A 12788-nucleotide genomic window follows, 5' to 3' on the forward strand; every position below is an offset into this window, starting at 1 on the left:
ATGATACATACGGGTGGTGGTTGAGAGTTATGCGGAGGCGCGTAGAGGAGAAACCGTTGGGGGAGCGACGTGCTGCTCAAGTATCGTGGGAATCAGCACTGGGGATTGAGTCTCACTCGTCGCCAATCCGATCCGACCAGCCACTGTGAACAATGACGAGCAAACACAGGTGCGTGCGGTATTTGTAAAATTTTGATTGTTTACTTATACAGAGTTATGATACGAAGAACCAGCAGCTAAATAATTGGAAGATAAATAATAATGGGTGGGATCATATATTTATATATGTCAGGATCCTAATGCTTTGTATCATTGATAAAGGGTGAAGAATGGTCAGATTTTGCCCTCCCATATGCACACCGAATTAATTCATACAAGGGAGAGATTGGCCTCGAAAAGAGGTAACATTCAGACTTTTCTTTGAACCCTGTTCTATATATGTAACCATTTGTGCATGCATGCATTTACATGGAGCTGATTTAATGGTAATTGTGGAGTACAGGGTGGTAAGATTAGAGATATGCTTTTCCAACTTCTTGAGAATGAACAACAAAGTTATTATAAAGGGTAAATGAGTGATAACCCCTAATTTTGAAAATATATAGGACGAGGTCGAATGAATTATTTTGTCATTGTTAAAAACCTAAATTCTAATCTTTATTAGTGAGACGGTCCCTTGGGTAACTTGAATTACCAGTTTTGCCTTTTTAATTTCAATTTACTCTAATTTTGTCTTTCTTCCACTCACACCCACAACATCCGCCGTTTTATCTCTTCCCCTCTTGTTCTCTTCGTCTCTCGTTCTCTTCGTCTCTCTAACTCTATCGCCAAGAAAAAAAAAAACAGAAAAGTCTCCGGCGACGAACGAAGAACAAGTCGAAGAAGAGCATCGACTCGGTGTTTTTTTGTGCTGAAGGTTATGGATAAGACTTCGCTTATTATCCATAAAACTCTTTCTCAGTAGATCTGGCCCCAACGAAGAAGATGCACAACAGATGGGGGGTGATGACGGGCGGCAGAGGCTTGGGTATTCTCTGTTAATATAAAACAAATCATCTTTTAATTAATGTAAGTTTTCTTCTGCTTAAAGCTTAGGCCTTAAAAATAAGCCTGTAAAATTGGCATGGCGTGCCAATTGAACAACAGTAGAAATTTTTGGACTCCAATATTGAATGGGGTCAGGTTATTTGGAAATTAAACATATATTTGGTATATATGAATAGTACTTAGACAGTGATAGATCTTGGCCTTAAAATTGTTTTATATGCAAATCTCTTTTTTGGTTGATGGAGAGCTCAAACAAAATTTACTATTTCTTATTCAAAAAAAAAAAAAATCCTGATCTACTACGTTTTTGAAGATCTGTGAGCAATTAATATTAAAATAAATTCCTTTGGATTAATTTGATTTTTTATTTTGTTTGATGTTGTTCATTTTTGTTATAAATCATATGTCTTTTATTTTTCGTATTAATTTGAAGTGATCCGAAATACTGTGAGAGCTCTGTTTGCCCGTAGTAGAAACTTAATCAGTAGCGGTTACTTAGATAGGTGATTTGGATCAGGTGAATATACAGTTATATGTAGTCATGTACAGTCATATATGTAGTCATGTATAGTCATGGATACATATAACATACATGACTATAGAAATTGGGTCAGGTGAATATACAGTTATATGTATATACTGTTATACACTACTGATTGTATGTATATACAGTTATACAGTTATATACATGTGAAATGGTTTCTACGATATTGTTTTAGTTTCTTCTCTTTGTTTGGTTGAGGGAGGACTCAAATCAGATCTAGTATTTTTTATTAAAAAAAATATAAGATCTACTATGTTTTTTAAGATCTGTAAACAGTTAATATTAAAATATTTTTCTTTGGATTAATTTGATTATTTAATTTTTTGATTCTTATGTTGTTCGTTTTTGCTATAAATCACATGTCTTTTATTTTTGTTGTATTTATTTGAAGATGATCCGAAATGCCTCAAGTGTGAGAGCTCTGTTTGCCTATAGTAGAAACTTAATCAGTAGTGGTTACTTAGATGGGTGATTTGGGTCAGGTGAATATACAGTTATATGTAGTCAGTGGCGGAGCCACCCTTTGGCAACGGTGGGCTCCAGCCCACTGTGCATTTTTTTTTTTACCTATATATACCCATGTATATTCAGCCCATCCAAATATTTTAATTAGCCCACCCACCACAAAGCCTCGTTTCTTTTTTAAGAATTAATATTCTGCAATAAGTATTTCTTGCTTATCGTCTGTCTCTGTTTTTTGTCCAATTTTTCTTTTGCAAAATTCTACTACGGAATAACACACGATACGCCACAACTCTATCTTCTGCAATTTTTCTTCTGTAATAAGAAACGGAACAGACTTCCAACTAAGGTAAAAAAAAATCCCCTTTATAATATTGTACAGATATTTATATAGGAATTAGGGTTTAATTGATAATATTTGATTAAGAATGAATTTAATAGTAATTAATTATATGTGGGTAGCAGACGGAACTAATTTTAGGATTTTGAATATTTCCTTTACCAATTTCAATGGAAGTTGTCTTTTGGTACTACATATTTTATTTTTTTCTGTTTTTCACATATATATAATTATTCGAAATGTGAGATATTTTAATTTGATTGCTTGTCCTTTGACCAATTTTTTTAGCATAAAAAAAAGAAAAATCGAAAAAGAGGGAGGTAGAAGTCTATGTAAGAAGTGATTTTAATAGTGACGAGTTTCATAAAAGCAATTCCAATTTTTTGTATAGTAGTATGTGAAGAACATGAAAACTCAATTCCATTATTTTGTTTCCTCTCACTTTTGTCTTCTGGTAAAGAATGTATATTTTCATAAGTTTATTAAAAATAGAGTAAAAAGCAGTTTACCCCCTAAACTATAGCCCGTTTTGCACTTTACCCCCCAAACAAAAAATCTTTTAGTTAATTATTACTTTGTGTGGAGAGTCAGTGGTCTTGATTTTGTATGAAACTCAATTCACCTAATTATTTTTTAGTTGCTGACTTGTTGTGCTTGCCATATCCGATAACATATGTTCATATTATATTAAGTATAGTGTTGTTTATGTGGGTTAACTTTTTTATATGAAAATAAGAAAATAAAATAAAAAAATAATATGTACATTTTTTTATTGTCTATGTAAGAAGCAGTAGGTTAGAGTAGTTTTGAGTTTCAACTTTTAAAATAATGTTTTTTCATTGAAAATGATTATTGGATTAATTTGTTTGCTTAGTAAATTTTACGTCCTTAATTTTGTATGATTAAACAGTTATGAGGAGATATTTGAAGAGAAAATCACCTCCTCCCCAAATAAGTGATGATTCTTCATCCGGTAATGCACTCCAAGAGGTTAACTTGGGAGATCTTCCTGCAGATCCTGGACAAAGACCTAGTATTTTGCATTATAACATTAACGTTCGAGATGAAGTTCGGAGAGCATATTTGCAAAATGGCCCTTGCCAACCTCATAACCACGACTTTCCTCCTACAATCTTTGGCAACCAAAATAGACGGTTTAATAAAGTTTGGTTTAGCGGACATAGTAACTGGTTGGAGTATAGTGTATCAAAAGATGCCGCATATTGTTTATGGTGATCATTTTGTTACTGAAGGGTTTAAAAATTGGAAGAGAAATGATAAATTATCTATTCATGTAGGGGGGCCCAACAGTGCACATAATATAGCTTGGAGAAAATGTCAAGATTTGATGAATCAAAAGCAACATATTGAGACGGTTGTTTGCAAACAATCAAATCAAGAAAAAGCTAGATATAAAATCCGCTTAAATACGTCGATTGAGGTGGCCCGATATCTCTCAACACAAGGATTGGCATTTCGTGGTCACGATGAAAGTGAAAGTTCGACTAATCCAGACAATTTTATTCAACTTGTAGAAACTTTTGGGCGAACTAATCCCGATATCAAGACACTTACTTTGAATAATGCTCCGCTAAACCAAAAGATGACAAGTCCGGATATTCAAATGAAGATTGTAAATTCTTTTGCAATGGAAATTATGAAAGTAATTATAAGTGATCTTGGTGATTCGCCGTTTTGTCTGATGGTCGATGAAGCACGTGATATATGAATTAAGGAGCAAATGGCTTTGGTGATAAGATATGTCGATAAATGTGGTAGTGTGATTGAGCGTTTTCTAGGAGTTGAACATGTTACCGATACTAGTGCTTTGACTCTTAAATCAACTATTTATAATGTTTTTTCTAGATATGGATTGAGTTTCTTGAAATTAAGAGGTCAAGGTTATGATGGAGCTAGTAACATGAGAGGTCAACTTAAGGGCCTAAAAACACTTATCTTGAATGAGAACCCTTCGCCATATTATATTCATTGTTTTGCTCATCAGTTACAACTCGCTTTAGTAGCAGTTGCAAGAAAACACGGTCATATTTCTTCACTTTTTGATTTTACTACAAGAGTGTTAAATGTTGTTGGATCATCGTGTAAACGTCGTGATTTGCTTAGAGAGAAGCAATCTGAAAAAATACTTGAAGCACTCGATATGGGAGAAATTTCAACTGGGCGAGGTTTAAATCAAGAAACGAATCTTAAGCGAACAGGTTAGATTATTTTTAAGCTTCAAGATTTTCATTTTTTATTTTGAGAATGTCTTGCCATTTTCATTTTTTAATACTCTTGAATGTCCAGGTGATACACGTTGGAGCTCTCACTACAACACTTTATTGAGCTTGATCAATATGTTTGGTGCGGTGATTGATGTACTTGAACTTATTGGTCGTGATGCTTCAAGTACAAGTCATCGTACCGAAGCACGGGATATTGTAGATAGACTTTTGTCATTTGATTTTTTGTTGAGCCTCTTTTTGATGAAAAAAGTACTAGCGATCACAAATGAGCTATCTCAAGCACTTCAAAGAAAAGATCAAGACATTGTGAATGCAATGACATTAGTTCAATTGTGAAAGATTCAAATTCAATCCTTGAGAAAAAAGTGGGTGAAGTTCTTTACTTGATGGCGTTACAACTGTTTGTGAGAAACACGGAGTTGATATTCTTCAAATGGATGCTAAATATGTTGCTCGAGGGCGAAGATGACGGAATGAAGAAGAAATGACAAACCTACATCATTATAAGATTCAGACATTTTACACTGTCTTGGATATGCAACTTGGAGAATTAAATGCTCAATTTTCTGATTCGACCATGGAACTGCTTATGTGTGTTTCTTGCCTTGATCCATCGAACTCATTCTCCCATTATAACAAGGAAAAACTACTTCGTCTTGTTGATTATTATCCAGAAGACTTTATCGAGTTTGACAAATGTAAGCTCAGTGATCAATTGGATAATTATATTGTTGATATGCGCCTAAGCAAGGATTTGTTTGGATTGAATAGTATAAGTGATCTTGCTCGGATAATGGTAGACACTAGGAGAAATAAGGTGTATCCTTTGGTATACTTGCTTTGACATTGGCATTAACATTGCCAGTTGCTACCGCTACTGTTGAGAGGGCATTTTCAGCTATGAATATCATAAAGAATGGATTGCGCAATCGGATGAATGATGAATGGTTAAGTGACTCTTTGCTTGTCTTTATTGAGAGAGAAGTCTCCACACAAATTGATAATGAAACAATCATTGAGAGTTTTTAGAAAATGAAAACACGAAAGGGTCATTTGTAATTTTGTAATAACTTTTATGACTATATTTAGAGTTGTAACTTTAAAGGATTGAATTTATGTTATATTAGTTAAATTTTATAAATTTGTAGTTATTTTGTGCTACTTTATGTATTAATCGGAAAAAAAGAATTCGGGGACGTTGCCCGTGAACCCCGTAAAACCCACCCTATTTCGAATTTCTGGCTCCGCCACTGCATGTAGCGTTTTGTTTCTGACATTGTTTTGCAGAATAGAAAATCCGCTATTATGGTTATGGATGTTTTATTTCTGTTTTATGTGAATGGATCCCACTGCGTCGTGAGTGGTTACTTGTCGGTTTTAATTTCCATCGCGAGATATTGATGGAAGATCGTGTGCCTACGATATTTTTATTTTTTGTAATTTTTCTAGAGGAGTTTTAGATAGAAATTACATAGATAGAATAGAGCAATTTTTGTTCTCGGAATTGTCTGCACAACTGTGCCGTTTCTGTTATTACAGCCTAGTCCACCGTCGGATCGAGCTGAAATGTTTTCTGGAGGTTCCTAACTTCTTGCCGTAGAATTGGACCGTTAGGATCGTGAATCGAAGTTACCCAAATAGAAATATAAATTTCAGAACAAGGCTGGAAATTCCAAGACAATACCAGAATTATCAACCGCGTGGGGTCTCGACATTGGGCAGCGGGCAGCGGCTCCGGGTAGCCTAGAATTCGAGAGTTCTGGAGTTTACGGGGACTTTTGGACTTCCTAATTTTAAGGAGTCTAAATCCGGGAGTCCCAACTTAACCATAATAGCGGAAAATTAAGGAGTCTAAATCCGGAATTTCGCTCCCACTCCGGGCACTTTTAATCATAGACTTATCTAGAAAAGTCTCCTAACAGATAATTATTAAAGAAACTGTAGGGATATGTTTGTCTCACTCCGAGTCGACCGATATCATAGAAAAATTGATTTAAAGATGACTTGATGGTTAAACACTTAACAATAAAATATAATTATAACTATACTTCACTCCGAAGTCCCTGTTATATTTTATTGGACCAAAGTAACCGACTATTTAATTTTATTTTCCAAGACCGCCGAATTGGAATGATAATAAAATTAAAGATGTTTTGCATGTCTATCTATTGAAAACTTGTAGTCTGTCTACACTCGGTAGCCTACCGGTTCCTCATAGTGATGGATTGTCGGTTGATTCCAAAATTTGGCTTGAGGGAGCCATTTTAAGTGACAATCTAGAGTTTTTAAGGATGCCCTTCTTGATAGTTTAAAACAGTTTCCTTGATTCTCTAGCAATTAATGATATATTCCTTAGATCCGCTTTATAGACTCACCTTGCTAGGATTAATCGACCTATAATAATATATTAAGTATTGTCTTTCGATTGAGGAATTAAAAATATGTATTTTCATTGATGCAATTCGTGAGTTAATAAATGAAGTGAATTTTTGGAAGAAAATTTAGTTCTTCATTTATTTTCTTAGGACGATTAATTGGTTCGGTGTTATATATTGAATTTTGGTTCAATATATAGAAACACTACGATGAGCCCATGGCAAGTACAAAATAACATAATAGTAAATTTCTTAGTAACGTGAGAAATTTGGAACTATATTTTTATTTGTAGCCATATTAAAAGCCTCTTGAGTACATGCATATTTATTTGGATAATTGGTTAGTCTTTATGTTCGAAAGACTATACGTCTTTTGACAGTTCATGATTTCTTAGAAACCAAGATCAGCGGAATAACGAGATCAACTTAATCCAAAAGAAAACTATTGAATTTTAATATTTTCAATTGAATAAGAAAAGGATCTTTTCTATTGAAATTATTATGGGAAATTCAAATAGAGTTTGTGCTCCTCTGATGATCGGAGAAGGCACTTCAAGAATTCATATTCAGTCAATCCTTAATCGTCAGCTAGTAATTAGGCTTCTTGTCACTCACGTGACATATATAATAGTAGTGACATTTAATTATGTTTAAATCGAAAGTAGGATTTTATATTCAGAGATTATCATTTTGTGTATTCTAAATAGAAGGAATTTATTTTTCTTTTATAGGATGGTTTAAAATAAATAGTTTGTTTATTTAATAATGACTCGGTCATTGTTGAAAATAAACAATTTTATTTAGACACATTGATTGATAATAAATACATTGATAATCTTTTATTTCCTACACTACTATTATATTCAATAGATAAATCTATTAATTAACCTCAATAAAGTATATATATATTCGCATCGCATCCATGGCATGATTATTTGATATTTACAAGAGGTTGGATTTTATTTTAAATACAATTTTGAGACTGATTTACAATGGGCCTTTACGGTTCATGAAAAGTGAAGGCACTGTCAGTCTAAGAATTTTATTCGGAAAGTAAAAAGACCATGTGCCCGGTTGATGGGCCTAGTGTAAATAAGATCAAGTAATTTTTGGATTTATTTTATTATATAGTTTGTGGACCTACAAATACCCTAGTTAAAGTAGTTTTGAGTAGTTCGTCTCATTTAGTGATGATATCTCGAGACATAGATATGTTCATATTATGCGCCATACATCTGAGGTCTTAAAGAAATTGAAGACCGTGACAGATAAGCATTTGGATAAATATATCAAGTCATTTGATATGGCGAAACTTATGGGTATAAGTTATTGAACTGTTTGGTTAAACTAGGGATTTGTTCTAGATATGTTTGTACCAAATTGAACCACAATAGAATGTAATTTAACGACGAAAATAATTAATGCTCATTGAAGACGGTTAAATTAATTATTTTCGTCGTTAATCTATAGTGATTTGTTGAGTATTATTTATTTTTCTAATATACACATTTGAGACGGTTATTTATTTACGAACTTAAGATCTTCTGAGTTAGTATCCAATGTCTCTTACCGAATTAAAGATTGTCTGAACGTACAATCGTTGTAGAATTCGGAACTGGAGTCAGTTAGCAATTATGCTTCGGGAGAACATGGTTGACAGAAGATAAGTTAGAAATAAATGTCTCTTGTATGGAATAATAAGAGAAAAAATATGGTGGTCCATTTTGATTCCTAGAGTTAAGAAAACATTGATTTGTATCAATGTTGGATTCTTATAGGAAGATCATGTTTTGGACTACATAGCCTAATGACGAAGTTTTAAGGAAGTTTGACCGTCTTAATATTCTAGTATACCCTAAATACGTTAAGAGTTTCGGTTGTATTCTAGTATAGAAATTCCAATGTCACTTTCCAATGGGAGGAATTTAAGTTACTAGTGTTACATTTAGGGTCATTTATCCTAGTGGGAGGATTCATAATGAAACCGTAAGATTGTATATTTATAGAATGTTAGTGATAACAAGATTCTTGATGAACATATAATTCCTTCCTAGAACTATGAATGAACGCCCATTTCTATAGATGCAAGAGATTGGCTTAGTACTATAGGAATCCAAAGTGGAAATGGTTAGACAGAGAAAAGTGAAAAACTTTTTAAAAGGTTAGGCTTACAGTAAGAAGGTTCTGTCGGAAAGAAATGGATCGACTACGAGGAAACTTACTAGCTAGTAGCCACACTTTAGTCTATTCACATTACTAAAATCTATCAGTGCCATGTTTTAAATTTGGTAGATGGATGTCCAGATTTCGTATCTCTTGACGAGTGCATTTCACGATGCAAATTAAATGGATTTTATCTTAGAGCCATATGCATTGTAATGCAAATTTAATAAATTCATTTATGAATTTAAGCAAAGTGCGCATATTATGTGATATTTAAATTGATCTTAGAATCAATATTTTGATTTTGATTAGGATTCTAGATATGTCACATTTTGTAACGGAAGCGTGATGAAAGTATTAAAAGATGTATTTAATAATAATTTCCTTTTAGAAAATTATTTGGAAATTATTTAAGTAAGGGTATTGATTCTCGAATCAAATCAATATAGATAACTTGAGTGAAACTAGTTATGTCGTATTGATCATTTTATAAGATCTATGACATTAAGTTGTCACAGACAAGTTATATTGATTTAAATACTTGTCAAATTTAGCATGTACAAATTCCGAAGAAAGAATTGTATCTTTCAGGCACGGAGTCACTCTATCGAGAAATTAGTGTCTTTGAATATGTAATGCGATAGACATGTTGAAGGCAATTCCTTATTGTAAAGGAAGCCTTACATATGCTATAGTAAATAATTAAATTCAAGGTTTGCTTTGCATCTAGCACAGTTAGCAAATGTGAATTTATTTAAGGCTAGTATGTTGGACTGCGGTAAACTATATTCTTAAGTATTCAAGGATACAAGATTATATACTAGTTTACTAGGCGGATAGTTTTGGTACGACTCAATAATTAATGGTCGATTAATAGTAATTTTTATTTATGTTACCACTTTGGGAGATTTATTTTCCTAAGTAAGTGAAAATTTATAATGGGAGGTTTATGCAATCCTGCGATTGCATATTCTTCTAGGCATACAGTGTATGCTTTTACATCGGATGATAGCCCCATAGATTTGTTCTATGCAAGGGTTAGATATGTTGAACTGCGAGTCTTTGAGTCTAAGTGGGAGATTGTTAGGATAGTAGGCTAAAAGTCTCGCTTTAGCTTCATTTTTATTATTGAATTAATAAAATAGTTTATTATCATTTTATGAGAATCTGCACTAGGGTATTCAATGCATTTAATTGACTGTTTGTCAATTAATTAAAAGCATAAGGCTAATATTCTAATAATATTCGAAATGGTTTGCTACGGCGCACAGAAAGATCATTTGGAAAGTTCGTTTAGAATATAAAGATAAACGTTCACAATCTAGATGGAAATGGACTAACCATTGGTAAAAGATTGTAGCACAATATTTAATTGATTGGTCTTGGTCACAGTAAACAGATAATAACTTTTGTAGTTATTGTTTTGACGTATTGTGCTAGCACACCCGGCATGTGTTGAACCGAACAAAGTGAAATAATTGTTTCATCACTGTTCATAAATGTACTCTCTTAATCCCTAGATAATTAACGTACATATTTAATTGATGATCTCTACTTTGATGTCACAATGGGAGAGATTCCTATATTGAGTCAAATGGCCCCCGGTGCGTTGGGTAGAGACATTAAGAATTAATACGTGGAAATTAATTATTGAAAGGAATCCATATCTCTGAAATATGGGATTGATAATAACCCTTGAGTAGCTTATAAGATTTGTTTATGCCAAGTCCTGGCCAGGTGGATTTCGTATCCGGCATACTCAAATAAGTTAAGCCGGTAAGACTCGTGAAAAGTATCCCTTTAATTTATTTAACTGTGAATAAATTATTTGGTGGTTATAAGATATCTTAATGTGGGGAGAATATAAGTAATGATCGAATGGAGCTCGAATGTAATATTTGAGAATATAAACGGGAGTTCAATAATTATTTGGTAGTGGAAAATAAATAATTATTTAATGATTAATTAAATGAATTCTTTTAAGAGTTTGGATTTAATTAATTATTAATTGCCCAATTTATATTTTCTCCTTTAGTCCCTATTGTAGCCCGTTGGATTTTCTAGTTAATCGAGAAAATAAAGTTCAACCAATATTATATATTGGAATTAATATAGCCGAAAATTAAGTTCCCATTGAACTGAAATTTTCGACTATATAGAGTTATAGAAGGAGTGGGATTTGTTTCCATGTACTCCTCTCTATGTGGGACTCTAATTCCATGTGCTATATATAATTGTTGAAACCAACAATTAGGGTTTTCCATTGAAGACTGGAGAAGAGAGAAAGAAGATACAACTTTATTCGTATTTTTATATTCATTGTTATTATTTCGTTAGTCTGCTAAAACTAAGAGTACAACTATATATACAAAGTAATATAAGGAAAAAGTGCTACTCACTTATTTACAACAATAGAAGTTGCTATTTACTAAATAGCAACTTTAACAATAAACAACTTGAGATGGAAATAACAAACATAAAATAATATTCAATATCCCCCTCAAGATGGACTTGAACTGTAGATATTAATAAAGGACATCTTGGATAAAAGATACTGAAAGGCTGGTAGAGAAAGAGCATTGGTGAAAACATCTGCTAGCTGGTCAGATCCTCGAATAGGCATGAGTCTAAGTGTGCCTTGGGTGACATGCTTTCGAACAAAGTGGCAATCGATTTCGATGTGCTTGGTACGTTCATGAAATGTTGGATTGGAATCAATATGAACGGCTGCTAAGTTATCACAAAAAAATAGAGTGGAAAAAGAAGGAATCTGGAAATCCTTTTAAAGTTAATTAATCCAAACAAGTTCACTCGATGTAGATGCCAATGCTCTATACTCTGCTTCTGCAGAAGATCTAGAAACTGTCATCTGCTTTTTAGACTTCCATGAAATAAGAGAATCTCCGAGGAAAATGCAGAAACCGGTGGTAGACCTTCTTGTGTCGAGACAAGAGCCCCAGTCAGTATCAGAAAAACCTTTTAGAAGAAGATCTGACTTGGAAGAGTAGAACAAGCCCTGGCCTGGAGCAACTTTAAGATACCTAAGAAGATGATATGCAGCCTGCAAATGAACAGATCTTGGAGAAGAAACAAATTGACTTAATTTATGCACAAAAAATGTAACATCAGGTCTCGTTAAAGTGAGGTATAACAATCTACCAATGAGTCTTCGATATAAAGAAGGATCATCAAGAAGATCACCATCGGCAGCACTCAATTTAAGTTTAGGATCCATGGGCAAAAGCACAGGTTTACAATCTGTTAAACTAGTTTCTTTAAGTAAATCATGAGTGTATTGTCTCTGTGAAATAGAGATACATGCTCTTGACTTTGCAATTTCAATGCCCAAGAAAAACTTCATATCACTTAAGTCTTTGAGTTTAAAAATATTTCCCAATTCAAGTTTAAGCTGACTGATATTAGAAATAGAACAACTATAAACATATCATCAACATAGTCTATTAAAGCAATAAATTTACCACATTGCCCTCTAGTAAAGAGGGAATAATCGGATTGGGATTGAATGAAGCCCAATTGCAAAACAGCCTCTGTAAATTTATCATTCCACTGCCGAGAAGCCTGCTTAAGCCATACAAAGATTTGTTAAGTCT

The 12788-nt window shown here is 33.2% G+C and overlaps 2 protein-coding genes across 2 annotated transcripts; both read left to right on the plus strand.

Annotated features, from left to right (window-relative positions):
- The first annotated feature begins 3483 nt into the window (after positions 1-3483).
- LOC148767031 (uncharacterized) lies at positions 3484-4122 on the plus strand. Its single transcript, XM_088825918.1, has one exon. The coding sequence runs from the start codon at positions 3484-3486 to the stop codon at positions 4120-4122; it is 639 nt and encodes a 212-aa protein (XP_088682044.1).
- Positions 4123-4134: 12 nt separating this feature from the next.
- On the plus strand, positions 4135-5668 carry LOC148767032 (uncharacterized). The gene is made up of 3 exons (XM_088825919.1): positions 4135-4612; positions 4701-4802; positions 5505-5668. The coding sequence occupies exons 1-3, from the start codon at positions 4135-4137 to the stop codon at positions 5666-5668; spliced, it is 744 nt and encodes a 247-aa protein (XP_088682045.1).
- The last annotated feature ends 7120 nt before the right edge of the window (positions 5669-12788 follow it).

Source organism: Erythranthe guttata, chromosome 11 (genome assembly GCF_056151865.1).
Source record: "Erythranthe guttata isolate IM_541 chromosome 11, IM_541, whole genome shotgun sequence".
NCBI classification, from domain to species: domain Eukaryota; kingdom Viridiplantae; phylum Streptophyta; class Magnoliopsida; order Lamiales; family Phrymaceae; genus Erythranthe; species Erythranthe guttata.

Excerpts from the sequence above, each read along its gene's own strand:
- LOC148767031 (XM_088825918.1), top strand. The coding sequence starts at position 3,484 with ATGGCCCTTGCCAACCTCATAACCACGACTTTCCTCCTACAATCTTTG.
- LOC148767032 (XM_088825919.1), top strand. The coding sequence starts at position 4,135 with ATGGCTTTGGTGATAAGATATGTCGATAAATGTGGTAGTGTGATTGAG. Across the intron at positions 4,613-4,700 it reads AACGAATCTTAAGCGAACAG|GTGATACACGTTGGAGCTCT; the intron begins GTTAGATTATTT and ends TTGAATGTCCAG. Across the intron at positions 4,803-5,504 it reads TATTGGTCGTGATGCTTCAA|TTGCTACCGCTACTGTTGAG; the intron begins GTACAAGTCATC and ends TAACATTGCCAG.